Source organism: Ovis aries, chromosome 1, assembly GCF_016772045.2.
Source record: "Ovis aries strain OAR_USU_Benz2616 breed Rambouillet chromosome 1, ARS-UI_Ramb_v3.0, whole genome shotgun sequence".
Classification (NCBI taxonomy): Eukaryota; Metazoa; Chordata; class Mammalia; order Artiodactyla; family Bovidae; genus Ovis; species Ovis aries.
This window is the reverse complement of record NC_056054.1, coordinates 174,760,701-174,775,804: the sequence shown is the minus strand read 5'-3', so window position 1 is coordinate 174,775,804 and position 15,104 is coordinate 174,760,701. Positions and strand designations below refer to the sequence as shown.

The following is a 15,104-nucleotide window of genomic DNA, read 5'->3' as shown; positions in this document are numbered from 1 at the left end:
GTGTGGGAAGTGTTATCTATTTCATGACTAGAGGTAAAATCTTAGGAAAGAGATATCCCCAGACTGCAGAGTATGAGACACAGTTAAGCCTAAGAGACTGGAGAACATTCCTATAATGAAATGATGTATGTGAAAGAGCTCCGCAAGTATCAAAGTATACAAATAGTGTCACTGAAAAAACAACTACATATTTTCTTGTCTCAGCTTGAAAAAATCCAGACCTTCAAAACTACATTGTAAACAAACAAAAAACAGTTTCCTATGAACTCAGATATTTATACAGTGTCATTCAAAAAGAAATACTGTAGGCTGTGAATTATTTATCCAAAATATTTTAAACATTCCTATGCCAAAGAATAAAGGAAATATAGGAAAGGAAAAGAAGAAGTCTCTCCTGCAATAGAGATGGTAAAGCTTTGTTTAAGTAATATCTGGGCAAGGGGGGTGAGTGGACATATCTGATCCTCATGGAAACAGACCTACACATAGCCAGCTCAAAGCAGAGAGCTAAATAATAAAATGCAAAAGTAATTTCAGGAGACTGAGTTAATAATACCACCCCCAAGAGTTCCTGCTGAGAGTCCTGCCATTTTTTTTTAAGCTTGGATTCTTTTATCTTGTCTGATTTCCATCATAAGGAGAGGTTACCAAAGAAAATAAACACATCTGAGCAGGATCATCATAGATTATTACAAAGTGGTTATTACTAAAGGCGTTAAGTAGTTCATTCCTCTCCTGAGGTTCCCTTGTGATTGCTGTTAACTGTGGTGGGAAATAGTGTGTGCTGCTTCAGTGAAAGTTTTAGTCACTCAGTCCTGTCCAACTCTTTGCAACCCCATGGACTGTAGCCTGCCAGGTTTCTCTGTCCATGGAATTCTCCAGGCAAGAATACTGGAGTGGGTAGCCATGCCCTCCTACAGGGGATCTTCCTGACCGAAGATCAAACCCAGGTCCCCCACATTGTGGGTAAATTCTTTACCATCTGAGCCACCAGGTAAGCCCATGCTGCTTATAAAGTAGTCAAAAAAGATTCAGTTCAAAGGAGAGACGCTTAAAGTATGTAGATCTTCCTTACATGTCAACACATCAGAAGATAACTTTAAATTTTCTGTTACATCAGAAATAAGATAACCATTTTAAAGTCATTTTGCAAGATGAACTTTTGAAAGTATATGCATTTTATTTACTTCCTGGCACATGAATTTATTCACAGTGTAAGAATAAAAACATTTTGAAATAGACCAAAGTAGCTTAGAATCAGTTTTATTTATTTCCCCTACCTGCAAAGCTTGCTTTCTCTTGATTTGGGTGGAATAGAAAATGATGGTGATGGACAGCCTCACTGCTGTTTTGTTGCTAGGTTACATGTGTGCCCATTTAACCTGCTTCCTGACAGAGCACTGTTTCCCGAACACCGTGTAAAATACATGCCTTTGTTTCCTGGGAGAGGAGCGAAGAAGGGTTGATAGCCTCTCTGTTCCACATTTGTCTAGTAGTTTAGAGGGGACACACAAGGCGAAGGATACACACACAAAGGGTGAGCTCCAGAAAATTGACAGCTCCTCACAAACAGGTGATGTAGTCAGGAGCCTCATGCATCTCAGCACGTGTTCAGAGGTTTTCAGATCAAGGAACAGACAGAGCTTTTGCTTTGCCTCCTGTCTTCTCCATATTCCTTTTTTACTGTCTTTGCCCTACCTTCTCACACACTTGAAAACACATGGAAGGAGCTTCTGGGTCTATTTTCCTGAGTGGTATGAACAAACTCATGCTTCCCTGGTGGCTCAGACGGTGAAGAATCTGCCTGCAATGCAGAAAACCAGGGTTCAGTCCTTGGGTCAGGAAGATCCCCTGGAGAAGGGAATGGCTACCCACTCCAGTGTTTTTGCCTGGAGACTTCTGTGGACAGAGGAGCCTAGTGGGTTACAGTCCATGGGGTAGCAAAGAGTTGGACACAACTGAGCAACTCACACTTATAAATAAACTCTCTCTCTCTACTCCTCCCCCTGCCATCTCTCTGCTCTAAAGAAGTGTATTCCCAAAATGTAAATTTATTTTGTGTGAGCCTTGAAAAATAGGCTTACAGAGTTCACAAAGTTATGGGATACCTGGCTTCTGATTGTCATATTCTACCCCCCAAATTCTCCCAACTCCACTTAGCCTCCATCCCCTCCCCCTACCACCACCACCACACACACACACACGCACACGCACACACGCACACACACACGCGCACACACACACACCCCTCCCCTCACTCTCAGTGCCACCAACCCTCCTCACTCCTGCATTCAACACATGAAGGCTCTGCAACCCACTTGAAGCAGATTTCCTGTTTTGTCAGAAGACCAGGTGTCCCTTCCCTCAACTTCCCAGGTGTGCTCCCAGCCTCGGCTGCATTCTTCCCCATCGTACTCTTGGGCCCGAGGCCCCAGCCTCCCCAGACTTCTCACTGCGCTGATGTCGAGTTCATTCTCTATGTCTATTCTGTAGCAACCAGGGCTGGGACTGCCCTTCCCAACAACAGAGGCGCCATGGTTGCTCCTAGTGATCAAATACTTGGCCCATGTGTTATAGTCAACATGACGTCCACCTAAGATTTGGGTTTTTTAAAAAATCTACTGCAGTATTGGTAGGAATATAAATATTCCTTTGGAGAAATTATAGATGTAAATATGACATTTATAATGCAACCATACTTGAGCTGCATGCCAGTATAATTTTTGACAACATGTATGTTTGTCTCCCTTCATAACATGTCCCTAAAGTATACTTTATGTTCTCTCTCTGATATGGGCATTGATGTTCAAGGTCATTTTTTCACCTTACAATATACCCTTTGTTTTGGTGCAGCTTTAAATAAAGAGCTTGTTTTTCAGATTTTAGATGAAAGTGACACTGATGTTCCATTGAAACAAGAAAAAAAGGAAGTTTCTCTTATGAAAAAAGGTAAAAAAAAAAAGAATTCAGTTTACATATATTAGTTGTAATGTCTTGAGGTTTTTTTCAGTTTGACTTATGTGACATGTCTTATGGTAGCAGTTTGGATTTTGAAAAATTAAATCTGTTGTTCCAGCAGTGGGAGGAGAGGTGATAGAGACTGAGCTGCCAGCCTCCCACATTTTGAAGGGGCCTTCCCTGCCTGAGAGTAATGCCCCCTGCATGACCTCACTGCCTAGAATTCCCAAGAGTGCACAGATGCCACCCTCCTCATCGAATTTTATTTAGAAATCTGCTGTGGATTGATATCCGGTCTGTCATTTTCAGAAGCTATTTTTGAAAATGATGATGACCTTCCTCTGTTTTCAATCATTTAGCTCTTTCCCTATTTTGCATGACTCCTCTGAGATCACTAAGAGTAGTTCAACAAACACATTTATTATCCATGGGGTGTAATTTGTCTCAGATGAGAGATTTGACCTTTCTTAAAACATAAAGTTGCCATGTTATAATTTTCAATCTAAAGACAATTTCCCAGGACAGAGAAGCTGGAAACAAGCTAGACTCAGAAAATTTCATTTTCTTTAGTGTTCATTTGTTATTATTACTAGAACTCATTATGTTCATATTATTATTATACCATTGTCTCCTTTATAGTAATATTATGCCATTGGCCTAAATAGCAGAACCACTATTTTTTCATTGTCATCTTCTTAATCTGAAATAAGTTTTAAAGGCTTTCTTAGTCTCCTAAATAGGTCTCTGTTCATTTTGACTCAATCACTCCCAGTCATTTTTGTATTGATCCATGCCATCATTTCGTGTTCACCCTTAGATGTAAGCACTCTTTTCCTTTATACTTTGTTGCTTAGGTAACCTAATCAGTCATTCATTCACATCTTTATATTTGAACCCATTAGTGCGGGCCATAAGAAATCACACTTTTTCTTTTTCATCATAATTGGGATAATTTGCCATTACACAATCAAGATTTCTATTGTAAGAATCTCTTAATTTTAAAGCCAATCTTTTATAGAAGTTTCAAGCTATTAACGTGCCTTCAAGTATGTGCCAGTTGGATTTCCAAATTGTAATAGAAAAATTGTTAGTACAATTTTGATCCTAAAATTAACATTTAATTTCAAATACTCATCCTGGATTTGGAAGGAACAAATTGTGAAATATTTTCAAATGACTGTAATCATGAATTAGTTGGCTATTAGGTTAAGAAATTTCACTTTGCATGCAGATCATGAGTAAAACCAACAGTGCCTGCTGTGTGCTTGGAAAACCTCTCTGTCTATTCTCTTTTATGTCTCCTTAGAGTAGTCAGGCAGGTCCTAACCATCTAAAACATTTCTTGTTGCTTTCCTGTTCCACTTGGCCTTCAATGGCCTTGGATTTGTAGCAAGGGTTTACTTGGTGGAACAATGTCACAGTTATCACAAAGGATTCTAGAGTTAGATGGAAGAAGGACACATTGACTTATTTCTTAGGCTCTCCCCAAGATCCTCTCAAAACCAGTCCAAGGGGATCAAAGCATATCAGGCTCTTCTGTCCATGGGATTTTCCAAGCAAGAGTGCTGGAGTGGATTGCCATTTCCTTCTCCAAGGGATCTTCCCAACCCGGGAATCGAACCCAGGTCTCCCTCATTGCAGGCAGACGCTTTACCATCTGAGCCATCAGGGAAGTCTCTGCTTTTCTATGGCCTGTTAACAAAGCACTCAGTTCTCTGAACCTCTTGATTCCGAGGTTCCCTGAGTGAGAAGACGAACTCAATGATTGTAGGTCTCTTACTGCTTTAAAATCCAGCTCTCTTCTAGGGGCACATTTCTGATTGGGGTCTTTCAGGATGTCTTTGAACCTGAACCCAAAGGAAGAGAGTAAGATACTAGGGAAGACAAGTAGTTGTCTGGGTGCAGAGGCTGCTGAGAGAAGGGACACTAAACAGTTCCAGTTAGTTATCCCGTGCACACCAATAACAGAAAATAAGCATCATTAGAAGTAAATTACAAAGAAACAAGCTACAGAGGCTCTCAGATTCTTGTACACTATGTACAGTTTATTAAGAGGTTATTGTAAATTGTCTTGAGAAGATATTGGTGCAGTTTTACAAAAGAGTGTTTGAATACAAAGCCAAATTACATGCAAGTTGTTAATGAGCTGCTAACACTTCCTTTAGTTCACTCTTATGTGTGATTGCCAAAATGTGGTTATCTTCATTTTTGTCTATGTTCTTTTGAAGAAAAACACGAGCTGTGCAGTGATACCCCAGAAATAAAGAGAAATTCTTCATCACCTAAATGGGAAAGGTGAGTGTACTGCAATTATACAAAATTCCAGGGGAGTACAATTATACTGTTGAAAAGTAATTATCAGTGTTTAAATACAAGGAGAAAGAAAATAATAGCAACAAGCAAAGGCAATTAAAAGTGGAACAGAATTTTAAAGGAGACAGGAAAGAATAGAATACCCTAGATTTCTTACTCTTTTCCCAAACCTTTTATTTTCTTTTGTGAGGATTCAGGAATGGAACAGGCGTAACTTCCTACTCATAGCAAGCAACTAATTCAAATTATTCTAATATAGTCAAAGAATGAAAATGTCATGTAAGGTATGACTCTGAAGTCATGACCAAGTTTTTTTTTTGGTATGGCTTATAATCTTATTTCCATACATATATGTAAGTGTAATAATCATTGTATGCTACGACATTCTTGACATGAGGCTTTTGTCACATTTAAATGTAATCAGCTGAATATTTTGGCTATCCAATAGAGGGAAGAAGTGTTTTCAAGGAAGCAAATTCTTGCCTCACTCTGCTCTGAATGTGTCTGTGTGTGGGGGTGTGTATGTGTATACACATGTTGTCTATGTGTGTTTGTGTATTATTTCATATATTACTCTTAGGTTTTTATGAACTTTTGGTTTTCTTCAAATAATCTTTGAATCATATCTCAAATGTGAATGTTAGAACTATGATCCAGTTAAGAAAATCTTAATGGAAGAATCTTATCAAATTCATTTAGTAGTGGTAGTAATAATAAAGATGATTCTAAAGACAGTGATAACTAGGTACCCTCTACTGAGGACTTAATAACAGTCTGCATAAATTCTGTGTGTATCTTGTATCATCTTTGGCACAGCCCTGTGAAGTAGGCTCTGTTATTATGTGGCAGGAGAAGAAACGAAGGTTCAGGGAGGCATGTGTGTCTTCTGGTGTAGTGCATTTTACCCTCCATGGCAACAGCAGGCTGAGTTTCCAGCATCCCCAAAGTGGTAAAGTTAAAAAAAAAAACTTTAAGGGCTTCTCTAATAAAATTTCAGCATAAAGGAGGTTATAATTAGTAAGTGCCAGACACTGTGTGAATGTTCTTTAATGGACAATTAAGCATTAGTTATAATGTTCTTAATCTTAAATAAAGTATCAGCTCAAGTTAGACAGTATAATTAATGCCAAAGAACTGTTGACAGTAGAAGCGCTTTCCATTTGCCGTAAACTATTATCCAATTTTTTAAAAAAGACCCATATAGTGTGAATACAGGAAGCTCTCTAGAGCTGTGGTCTTAATTTATGGATGTTAGCACGAAGGGGTTAGAAAAATCTCCTTTTCACTTGATAGACAAGACTCTGCATCATCTGGTCCCAACCTACCTACCCAGGTTTGCCTCCCATATTGTGTATCCCCTAGCCCTCTTAAGCATTTTTATTCTCATAATACTGAAACCTGTAGGCCTCATTAACACACTATACACTACTTCATGAATCATCATTGTTAGTTAATCTCCATGCTGCAGCCAGTTATCCTTTTAAAACATGTGTCAATCAGATTACCTCCCTCCCATGTAAGAAACCCTCGAGTGGGAGCACCTGCTCTGCTTAAATAAGCTCCAGTCCCCACGCCATAGCCAGTACCTCTCAGGTCCACTCTGCATCTTCCTGTGTGCCCTAGCCCTGCAGCCCCGGCCTTCTCAAGTATCTCTCAAGGACCCTACTTTGTTTCTACCCTAGTATCATTACACTTCACCTGAAACCCTCTTCCTCCATCAGATCTTGACTAAATATTTCTTTCAACTGACTTTGCTTTATTTCTGGACCTACCTTTAGCACCCACTCTCCCACAGGCTGGTGGCTCAGACTGTAAAGAATCTGCCTGCAATGCAGGAGACCTGGGTTTGATCCCTGGATCAGGAAGATCCCCTGGAGAAGGAAATGGCAACCCACTCCAGTATTCTTGCCCGGAGAATTCCATGGACAGAGGAGCCTGGCAGGCCGCAAAGAGTCAGACACGACTGAAGCAACTAACATTTTCACTCTCCCACAGGCTAAAGTAGAACTTGAGTTTAAAAACTCCTTCCAACAAATAGGAGGCAAGTGGTAGATCACTGCTGTTGTTAAAAATAAAGTACTGCCAATTCTGTTTAATTGTGGTTACCCAAAAACCTTGAAACAAGATTTTTTAGGAATAAACAGTATTCATATAATTGAGAATTGCTTTTTTATATCTGTGTAAATGACAGTTTTCAGCATTACATTTATGTCCATGCATTCATTTGTTACATATTAACACCTCATTTGTTGTGTATTAATATTTTTTCATTTATTAGATCTAATATGATTTCCACTTAGAAATTCTAACCCTCAGCTTGTTTTTGCCCAGTATGCCAGTGGAAGATTTAAATCCAAGTTCTGGATATAAAGCCAGAGTTTCTGTGAGTGGTGGTTGTAAAGTTGCTTCTTCACTGACAGAATCTTCTCAAAGCACGTCTGTCAAGGAAACAGTAAGAAAACTGACATCTAATTTAAGGTAAAGATGTTTACCTGCTTTGTTGAATTTTCTAAGCAGTGACAACTCCTGATTTTCTTTCTCTATTGAGTGGTGATATTATTGAGAAAATTCAATAGAATGACTTTATGATTTGTCTCCTAACTGCACTGATTTAGATATAGTGTGGGTTACATGTCTTTTCAAATCAAATTATTGTCACTAACTGTCCTATTGTTACATGGTCCAGCAATCTAGTGGATGTTAGTTTTCTCTCCAGTGTAATAAAGAATCAGAATTTATAAGGATAGAAGATAGGACAGAAAGGGCTATTAAAAACAAAGGAATGAGGGACATTTATCAGAAAGGGGAAAAAGAAAATTGTTACTGAAGTTCTCCTTCCTTCTTCCTTCTCCTCTTCTACCTTCCCTCCTTCTCTCCCTCCTTCCCTTGTTTCCCCCCCCCTTCTTTTTTTTTTTTAATTCTGCCTCACTAAGACCCTAATGACATTATGGCCTTCTAAGAAGTCTTTTTTGTAGCTTTAGATGCTGAACTTATTGAGAGAAACTGTTCTACCTTTTGCTTCAGTGTAGAACCTTAACATTCACGGGCATGGTTAATGAGGGATTTAAATGTCTGGGTCTCAGTTCTCAAAGGATGGAGTTGTTGTTCAGTTGCTGTGTTGTGTCCAACTCTTTGAGACCCTATGGACTCTAGCCTACCAGACTTCTCTGTCTGTGGGATTTTCCAGGCAAGGATACTGGAGTGAGTTGCCATGGCCTTCTCCTGGAGTTTCAGATTCATGTCCATTGAGCTGGTGATGCCATCCAATCATCTCACCCTCTGTGGCCCCCTTATCCTCCTGCCCTCAGTCTTTCTAAGCATCAGGGTCTTTTCCAGTCAGTCAGCACTTTGCATCCAGTGGCCAAAAATTAGAACTTTAGCTTCAGCATCAGTCTTTCCAATGAATATTCAGGGTTGATCTCCTTTAGGATTGAACTGGTTTGATCTCCACGCTGTCCAAAGGACTCTCGGAAGTCTCCTCCAGCACTACAACTCGAAAGCATCAGTTTTTTGGTGCTCAGCCTTCTTTATGGCCCAAGTCTCACATCTGTACTACCGGCAAGGATGGAGACATGAGCGTAAAGTTCAAAGTTCAGAGATGTTCCAAGTAGGGGCCAAAGATAGGGGGCTTCAAGATCAAGCCAAAGAAGTGACTATACAGAAGAATGCCCTCAAATAGGTGTCATATGAGAGGGTGGGGGTCAGGAGCAGAAACACCACTAAATTAGCACAGCCAGTTGGTTTGATTGGGCTTCACAGACTGTGAGCGGCCTGGATAAGGTAAGAGACTTTTAGCAGAAGGAAACACATAGTGTGCTCTAGCTGGAATAGTATTTTCCCTTGGGACATTTTGACTTTCTTATCAGAGACTGACAATCTTCCTGAAGAAGAGAGTTGGCAAACAGGTAGGAAGAGAAAGGTGAGGTAGGGGATATATATAGGGAGCCAAGGCCCCTACTCAGGCCCAGGACAGGGTCTAGGGTCCTGTGTGTGAAAGTGAAGTCGCTCGGTCGTGTCCGACTCTTTGCAACCCCATGGACTGTAGCCTATCAGGCTCCTCCGTCCATGGGATTTTCCAGGCAAGAGTGCTGGAGTAGATTGCCATTCCTTCTCCAGGGGATCTTCCCAACCCAGGGATCGAACCCAGGTCTCCCGCATTGCAGGCAGACACTTTACTGTCCGAGCCACCAGAGAAGCCCCCTGTGTGTGAAAATAGACTGCAAACCACTGGAAGACATGGATGCCATTCTGTCGTTGCCCTGGGCTCTAGGGAAGTCTCTGTGGCAGCATCCAGGGCCATGGGGCTCTACTACATGAGATGAAGGCTCACCTGCTATCCTTTAGGAACGTAACGACTAATGCCTATCCTGCCCCAGGTGAAAGAGGGAAGCTCTTGTTGTATGTAGGTGGATCCACTTTGGACTTTGCATCAGGACACATTTTCACTAATGCCAGTGGGAACCCAGTGACAAGTTGTTGACCAAGGAATGAAGTCAGAGTGCTGCGTTCCCGAACACTAAGTCGTGACCACCAGCTCTGCATGTTGCCTGGCTGGCAAGCTTGTACTAGCATGGGAATAGAACAGAGAAAACCAGACCTCAGGACAGGACCAGTATCACCCGATTATATGGTGGATGTCCGTGTCATATTGCCATGGCCCACAGTCTAGTCCCTAAAGAATGGGATTCTCCACCCATTTTCTTGCCTTCTATCGGTACTTGATCAGAAGCTTTATGTAAGATCCTCATCTTTGATGTTGGGTAGCCATAAATTTGAATCCTGGATTCTTACTAGTTATAAGATTCAGGCATGTCAATTGGTCCCTAAGATATGGTAGTATGCAATAAATTATATATGAATATGCCTGTGTACATTTATTTATGCAAATAAATATATGCATATTATTTTCAAATGTATGGACAATGTATATGACATGTCCAATGACTGGAACATTGCTTCAAGTGAACCAGGCCTTCTTGATAATAATAGCTATCATTTAAAAATCATTATTATTTTATTTTATTCATTCACTCAAGTGGTTTTTATACATTAGCTCCTTACACGAACTTACAAAGCTGATATTATTTTTGACTATTTTTTTTAAGTTAAACTGAAAAAGAGAAACTAGGGAATTCCCTAGTGGTTCAGTAGTTAAGACATTGAGCGTCCAGTGCAGGGGGCCTGGTCTCAATTCAACTAAGGTCCCACATGCTACGTGATATGGCCAAAAAGAAAAAGGGAGATAGACACTAAGTAACTCTTGAAGTCACAGATCACAGATATAATTACACAGCTGCCAAGGACAGGGCTGTGTTTGAGTCCAGGCTCCCTGATTTGGAATTTCATCCTCTTAATCACAGTGTATACACACAGACACACACACACACATACAGATGTACACACATACACACACACACACACTTTTTGTAATACATACACACATACAGATACCACACATGCCTTGCCATCTCTACACTGTAAGCCTGGAGAGACTTGCCTGGTTGTCTTGTAGCAGAGTTTGGATGTACAACTATACATTATCATTTTCTTTATTTTTTTACTTGTCTAATTTTTGTTCTGCATCTAAGTGTATCATTACTGTTCATCTTAATGAGTTACATGTGATCAAAAAGGAGATGATCTGATTGAGAGTACTAAGACTGTAAGGTGCATCCACTTCTATAATTAGGCATCAGTCGAAAATTAAAATTTCCCAGAAACCATCTCCCTAATGAACATGCAGAATCTTTAGTACTTAAAATCATCATACTATTATCAACTGAATTCTCTGAAAGCCAAATGAGTTAATAAATAAGCTCCTTTCTATACTGGCTTGAATTTTTTTGTGGTGATTATTTTATAAAAATATTCACTGGGAAAAGAATTGCACACAACACAAGGTTTTAACTGAAATAAAAGGAGCTCCTCATTTACCTGTTTTCTCTTTTGCCTTTAGCAAGATGTAGTATATTTTCTTCAGAGAAGGCAATGGTACCCCACTCCAGTACTCCTGCCTGGTGAATCCATCCCATGGACGTTGGAGCCTGGTGGGCTGCAGTCCATGGGGTCGCTAAAGAGTCAGACATGACTGAGCGACTTCACTTTCACTTTTCCCTTTCATGCATTGGAGAAGGAAATGGCAACCCACTCCAGTGTTCTTGCCTGGAGAATCCCAGGGACGGGGGAGCCTGGTGGGCTACCGTCTGTGGAGTCACACAGAGTCGGACACAACTGAAGTGACTTAGCAGCAGCAGCAGCAGTGTGTTTTCTTACATTTCACCAATGAAGAAAGATTTCTTGCCTTCTGTGTTATGTTTTTTTTTTCCTTCTTATACTGCACTGATATATTGCTTGGTCTATATGTTAGTCCTTGTATTAACTAGACTTTAAATTCTTCCAGGCATGAAGGTTTTGGTGGCCTGTCTACAGTGTGGAGGGCACCATATTCTTTATAATCATGATTGTTCACCAGACTTGTCTTGCTTGTCACAAATAAGACAGCAGTCAGTTCCTTTGCAGGGTGCGGAGTGTTCCCTCCACTCGGGTCACTTTGAATGTGACATCATCTTTACCCCTTTCAACACTGCTAAGTGGGCCTCTTCCACTAAAAATGGAAGTTTTTATCATCCATCTTATCACCTATTATGCTCACTTTGGCATTTTCCTGTCTTGCGTTATTTTTGTTTTCTGTATATTAATTTGTTTAATCTGCAAGTATAGTAACTCCTTTGAAAACAGATTGAATCTTTCACACCATGTCTAACATATATTAGTAGATTTTCAAAGAACTCTTTTAATTAAATTGAAAGGGATTTTTGTAAAAAGCAGTGAATAATATTGCTGGATGTTAAAGTATTTTCAGATAATGGGGTGCATCTGAGTTGTGTAAGTAAGAGGTAAATAAGGTAAACTGAGATCCAGATTGCTGAATTTTGTCAGATGGTCCTAAATATTGAAGCAGTATCAAATCTCAGATCACTTTCAACAACAATAGTAATATTTATTATCCACTTATTATGTGCCAGGCACTGTCCTAAGGGCTCTGCATATGTTAACTCACTTAAATCTTACAACTGCCCTATAAATAGATAGTTTCATTATCCCTATTTTACAGATGAGAAAATTAAGGTATGCAGAGGTTAAGTAATGTGCCCAATAGTACATAACTCTTAAGTGGTAGAGCTGGGATTTAAATCTTGGCAATCTAGTCTCACAGTTTTTACTCATAAATCCTAACCTGTAGTGCCTTTTCAGTTTATCATTGTAGATGTAAACTTGATAATGTCAGACTTCATTGATTTCACCTGTACAAAAGTACAAGTATGCTTTATGTTATCTTAACTTTAAAAAATGCCAAAAAAAATTTAAAAAGAAAGTCACTTTTTATAGGTTGCTACCAGCTATGGCAACTCCCTCCAGTATTCTTGCCTGGAGAACTCCATGGACAGAGGAGCCTGGCAAGCTACAGTCCATAGGGTCGCAAAGAGTCAGACATGACTGAACAATTGAGCATGTATGCCTGTTATGGAAGCAAAAGAAAAGATCACAATTTTTTTAAAAAAAATCAGCAATTGAGGTCTGTCAAAAATCAGGATTTGACTCCTGGGTTTAAAAAGTGGAGCCATGTCATTTCTATAGCCTTTTCACTGAGGTGAAGAAGGGAGTTTCACTCTTCCTCAGGTAGGAGGCTTGCTCTTCTGCTTAGCCAAGACCAAGCTTATTATTAACTAATTTACACTTCAAAGAGAACGACAAGATAATGTGGAAACTCTGTGTATCTGTGCTCATATATAGAAAGAGTGGAGCTGTGTTAATGCAAGAAAGATTCTTCTTAAGGAAAAAGTACTCTGTTGAGAAAGGATATGACCATGGACTGAAAAGGAAATGGCCCTGAGCTGGAGATTTTCAAAGCCTGGTCATCATATATATGGAGACAGAGCTGATTCAGTGTTGTAGCTCAAGTAGTTGAACTCAGTAAAAATTTGCAGCTCAGACTTGCAGATACAGATATGGTTTCTGCAGAAATGGGCATCCTAGCTAGTCCTAGATCACAGTCCTGGATGCAAACAATAGCTCTGAAGGATCTTCAGGATACTTACGTCTTGAGCTTCCAAGAAGAGAGATAATGTTATTAAAGACAAATTCCTGATTTTATTGTCAAGTTCGGGGGTAGAACTATGAGTAAATGCTCCAAGGGAAGAAGGGGTGTTCCTGGTGCCAAAAGACTCCCGGTGAATGGCGGCACTTGGTTCGTGTGTCTGTGTGTTAGTCACTCAGTTGTGTCCGACTCTTTGTGACCCCATGGATTCTAGCCCGCCACGCTCCTCTGTCCATGGGATTTTCCAGGCAAGGATACTGGAGTAGGTTGCCATTTCCTTCTCCAGGGGATCTTCCTGACCCAGGGATCGAACCCAGGTCTCCTGCATTGCAGGCGGATACTTTACTGTCTGAGCCACTAGGAAAGCCCACTTAGTTCATGAGTCCCCCCAAAATACACAGCATCCACCTGGATACTCCAGACACCAGTTTATTCCGATTGTTTTGTGCTGAGCACCTCCTTGTGGGACCTTCTGTGGATTAGAGTATCACTGTCTCTGTCTTAAAGGGAACCTAAAGTTTGAGGGTGGAGAGAGGTTTGATGAAATATATCCTCAGGAACAAAAGAAGGTGTCATTGAAGATTATCACTGAAGAAAGGGACTCAGGGCAATAAATAACGGAATTTTTAAAGAGCTCTTAAGCATCTACATTCAGACCCTACATTTGTAATTGTTGGTAGCTTACCCTCTTTTCAGTAGTGTCTAACAGTTTTCCTGAATTAATTTTTCAGGAAAAGGAAAATGTGAAGGTCTGTGTGTTTGTACTTACAAACTGCAGAGCAGGATATTAATGATTTGTTTCCTTTGTCAGTCTCATGGGACAGAATCCCCAAGGGAAGAACTGTTTAGCAGAAGCCATGTGGAGAAGAGGGTACAAAGCTAGATACTGAGGTCCCAGAGGGAGAGGGGCAGAGAGGGAGACTGAAGGTTGGGGTGGGGATGTGCCCAGTTACTCAGCTGTGTCTGACTCTTAGTAGTCCCATGGACTGTAGCCCACCGGGCTCCTCTGTCTGTGGGATTTTCCTGGCAGGAATACTGGAATAGGTTTCCATTTCTGCTTCCAGGGGATCTTCCCTACCCAGGGATCGAACCCACGTCACCTGCATCTCCTGCACTGGCAGACAGATTCTTTACCACTGATCCTTCTGGGAAGTCCCAGGGTAGGGATGAGGGTCCTTAACGATTAGAGAACCAGACAGATTGAAGTAGGAAAAAGTCCTCAATCAAAGAGCTTCCATGAGTATTATATGAAGTTTTGTATATAAAGCCTACAGCAACATTTAGCACATTTTTAGCACTTTAGAAAGAGTGGTTGAATCTGACCAGGGCTCTCAGTGCCATCAGAAAACACTCAGTTCTCCAGCATATAGTGCGCTTGGCCTGCAATTCTTTTTTCACAGGCTGAATCCCCTGCCCCTCCAGCTGGCTAATTCCGGCTCTTCCTTTGGGGCTTCCCAAGCACAAGGTTGGGTCCCATCCTTTAGGTAACCATGAGGCTGCATTCTCATTCTAGCCTCTGTGACACTGGATTGGATAGTTTGCTTCATAATGTCTGCATTCTCTACGAGGCTGAATTCAGCGTAATAAGGTTGTATTGGGTTCCTAGCATGGGGGCATGATGCCAGTCTCTGGAAAGTGCCACTAGATACAGGCTGGGTTTTAGCAGAGGTTTGGGAAATGTCTGTGGAATGAATGAGCTTAAGGATATTGAGAAAATACAACCATGACGAGCTAT

The 15,104-nt window shown here is 40.6% G+C and overlaps 1 protein-coding gene across 2 annotated transcripts in view; it reads left to right on the top strand.

Annotated features, from left to right (window-relative positions):
• MORC1 (MORC family CW-type zinc finger 1) overlaps positions 1 to 15,104 on the top strand; it is a 169,449-nt gene that overhangs the window by 138,776 nt on the left and 15,569 nt on the right. For both annotated transcript variants that reach the window (XM_060417526.1, XM_060417522.1), the window contains exons 21-23: positions 2,880 to 2,949; positions 5,187 to 5,253; positions 7,603 to 7,749. In XM_060417526.1, the coding sequence (XP_060273509.1) occupies positions 2,880 to 2,949; positions 5,187 to 5,253; positions 7,603 to 7,749 (284 nt within the window). The remainder of the gene's footprint in view (positions 1 to 2,879; positions 2,950 to 5,186; positions 5,254 to 7,602; positions 7,750 to 15,104) is intronic.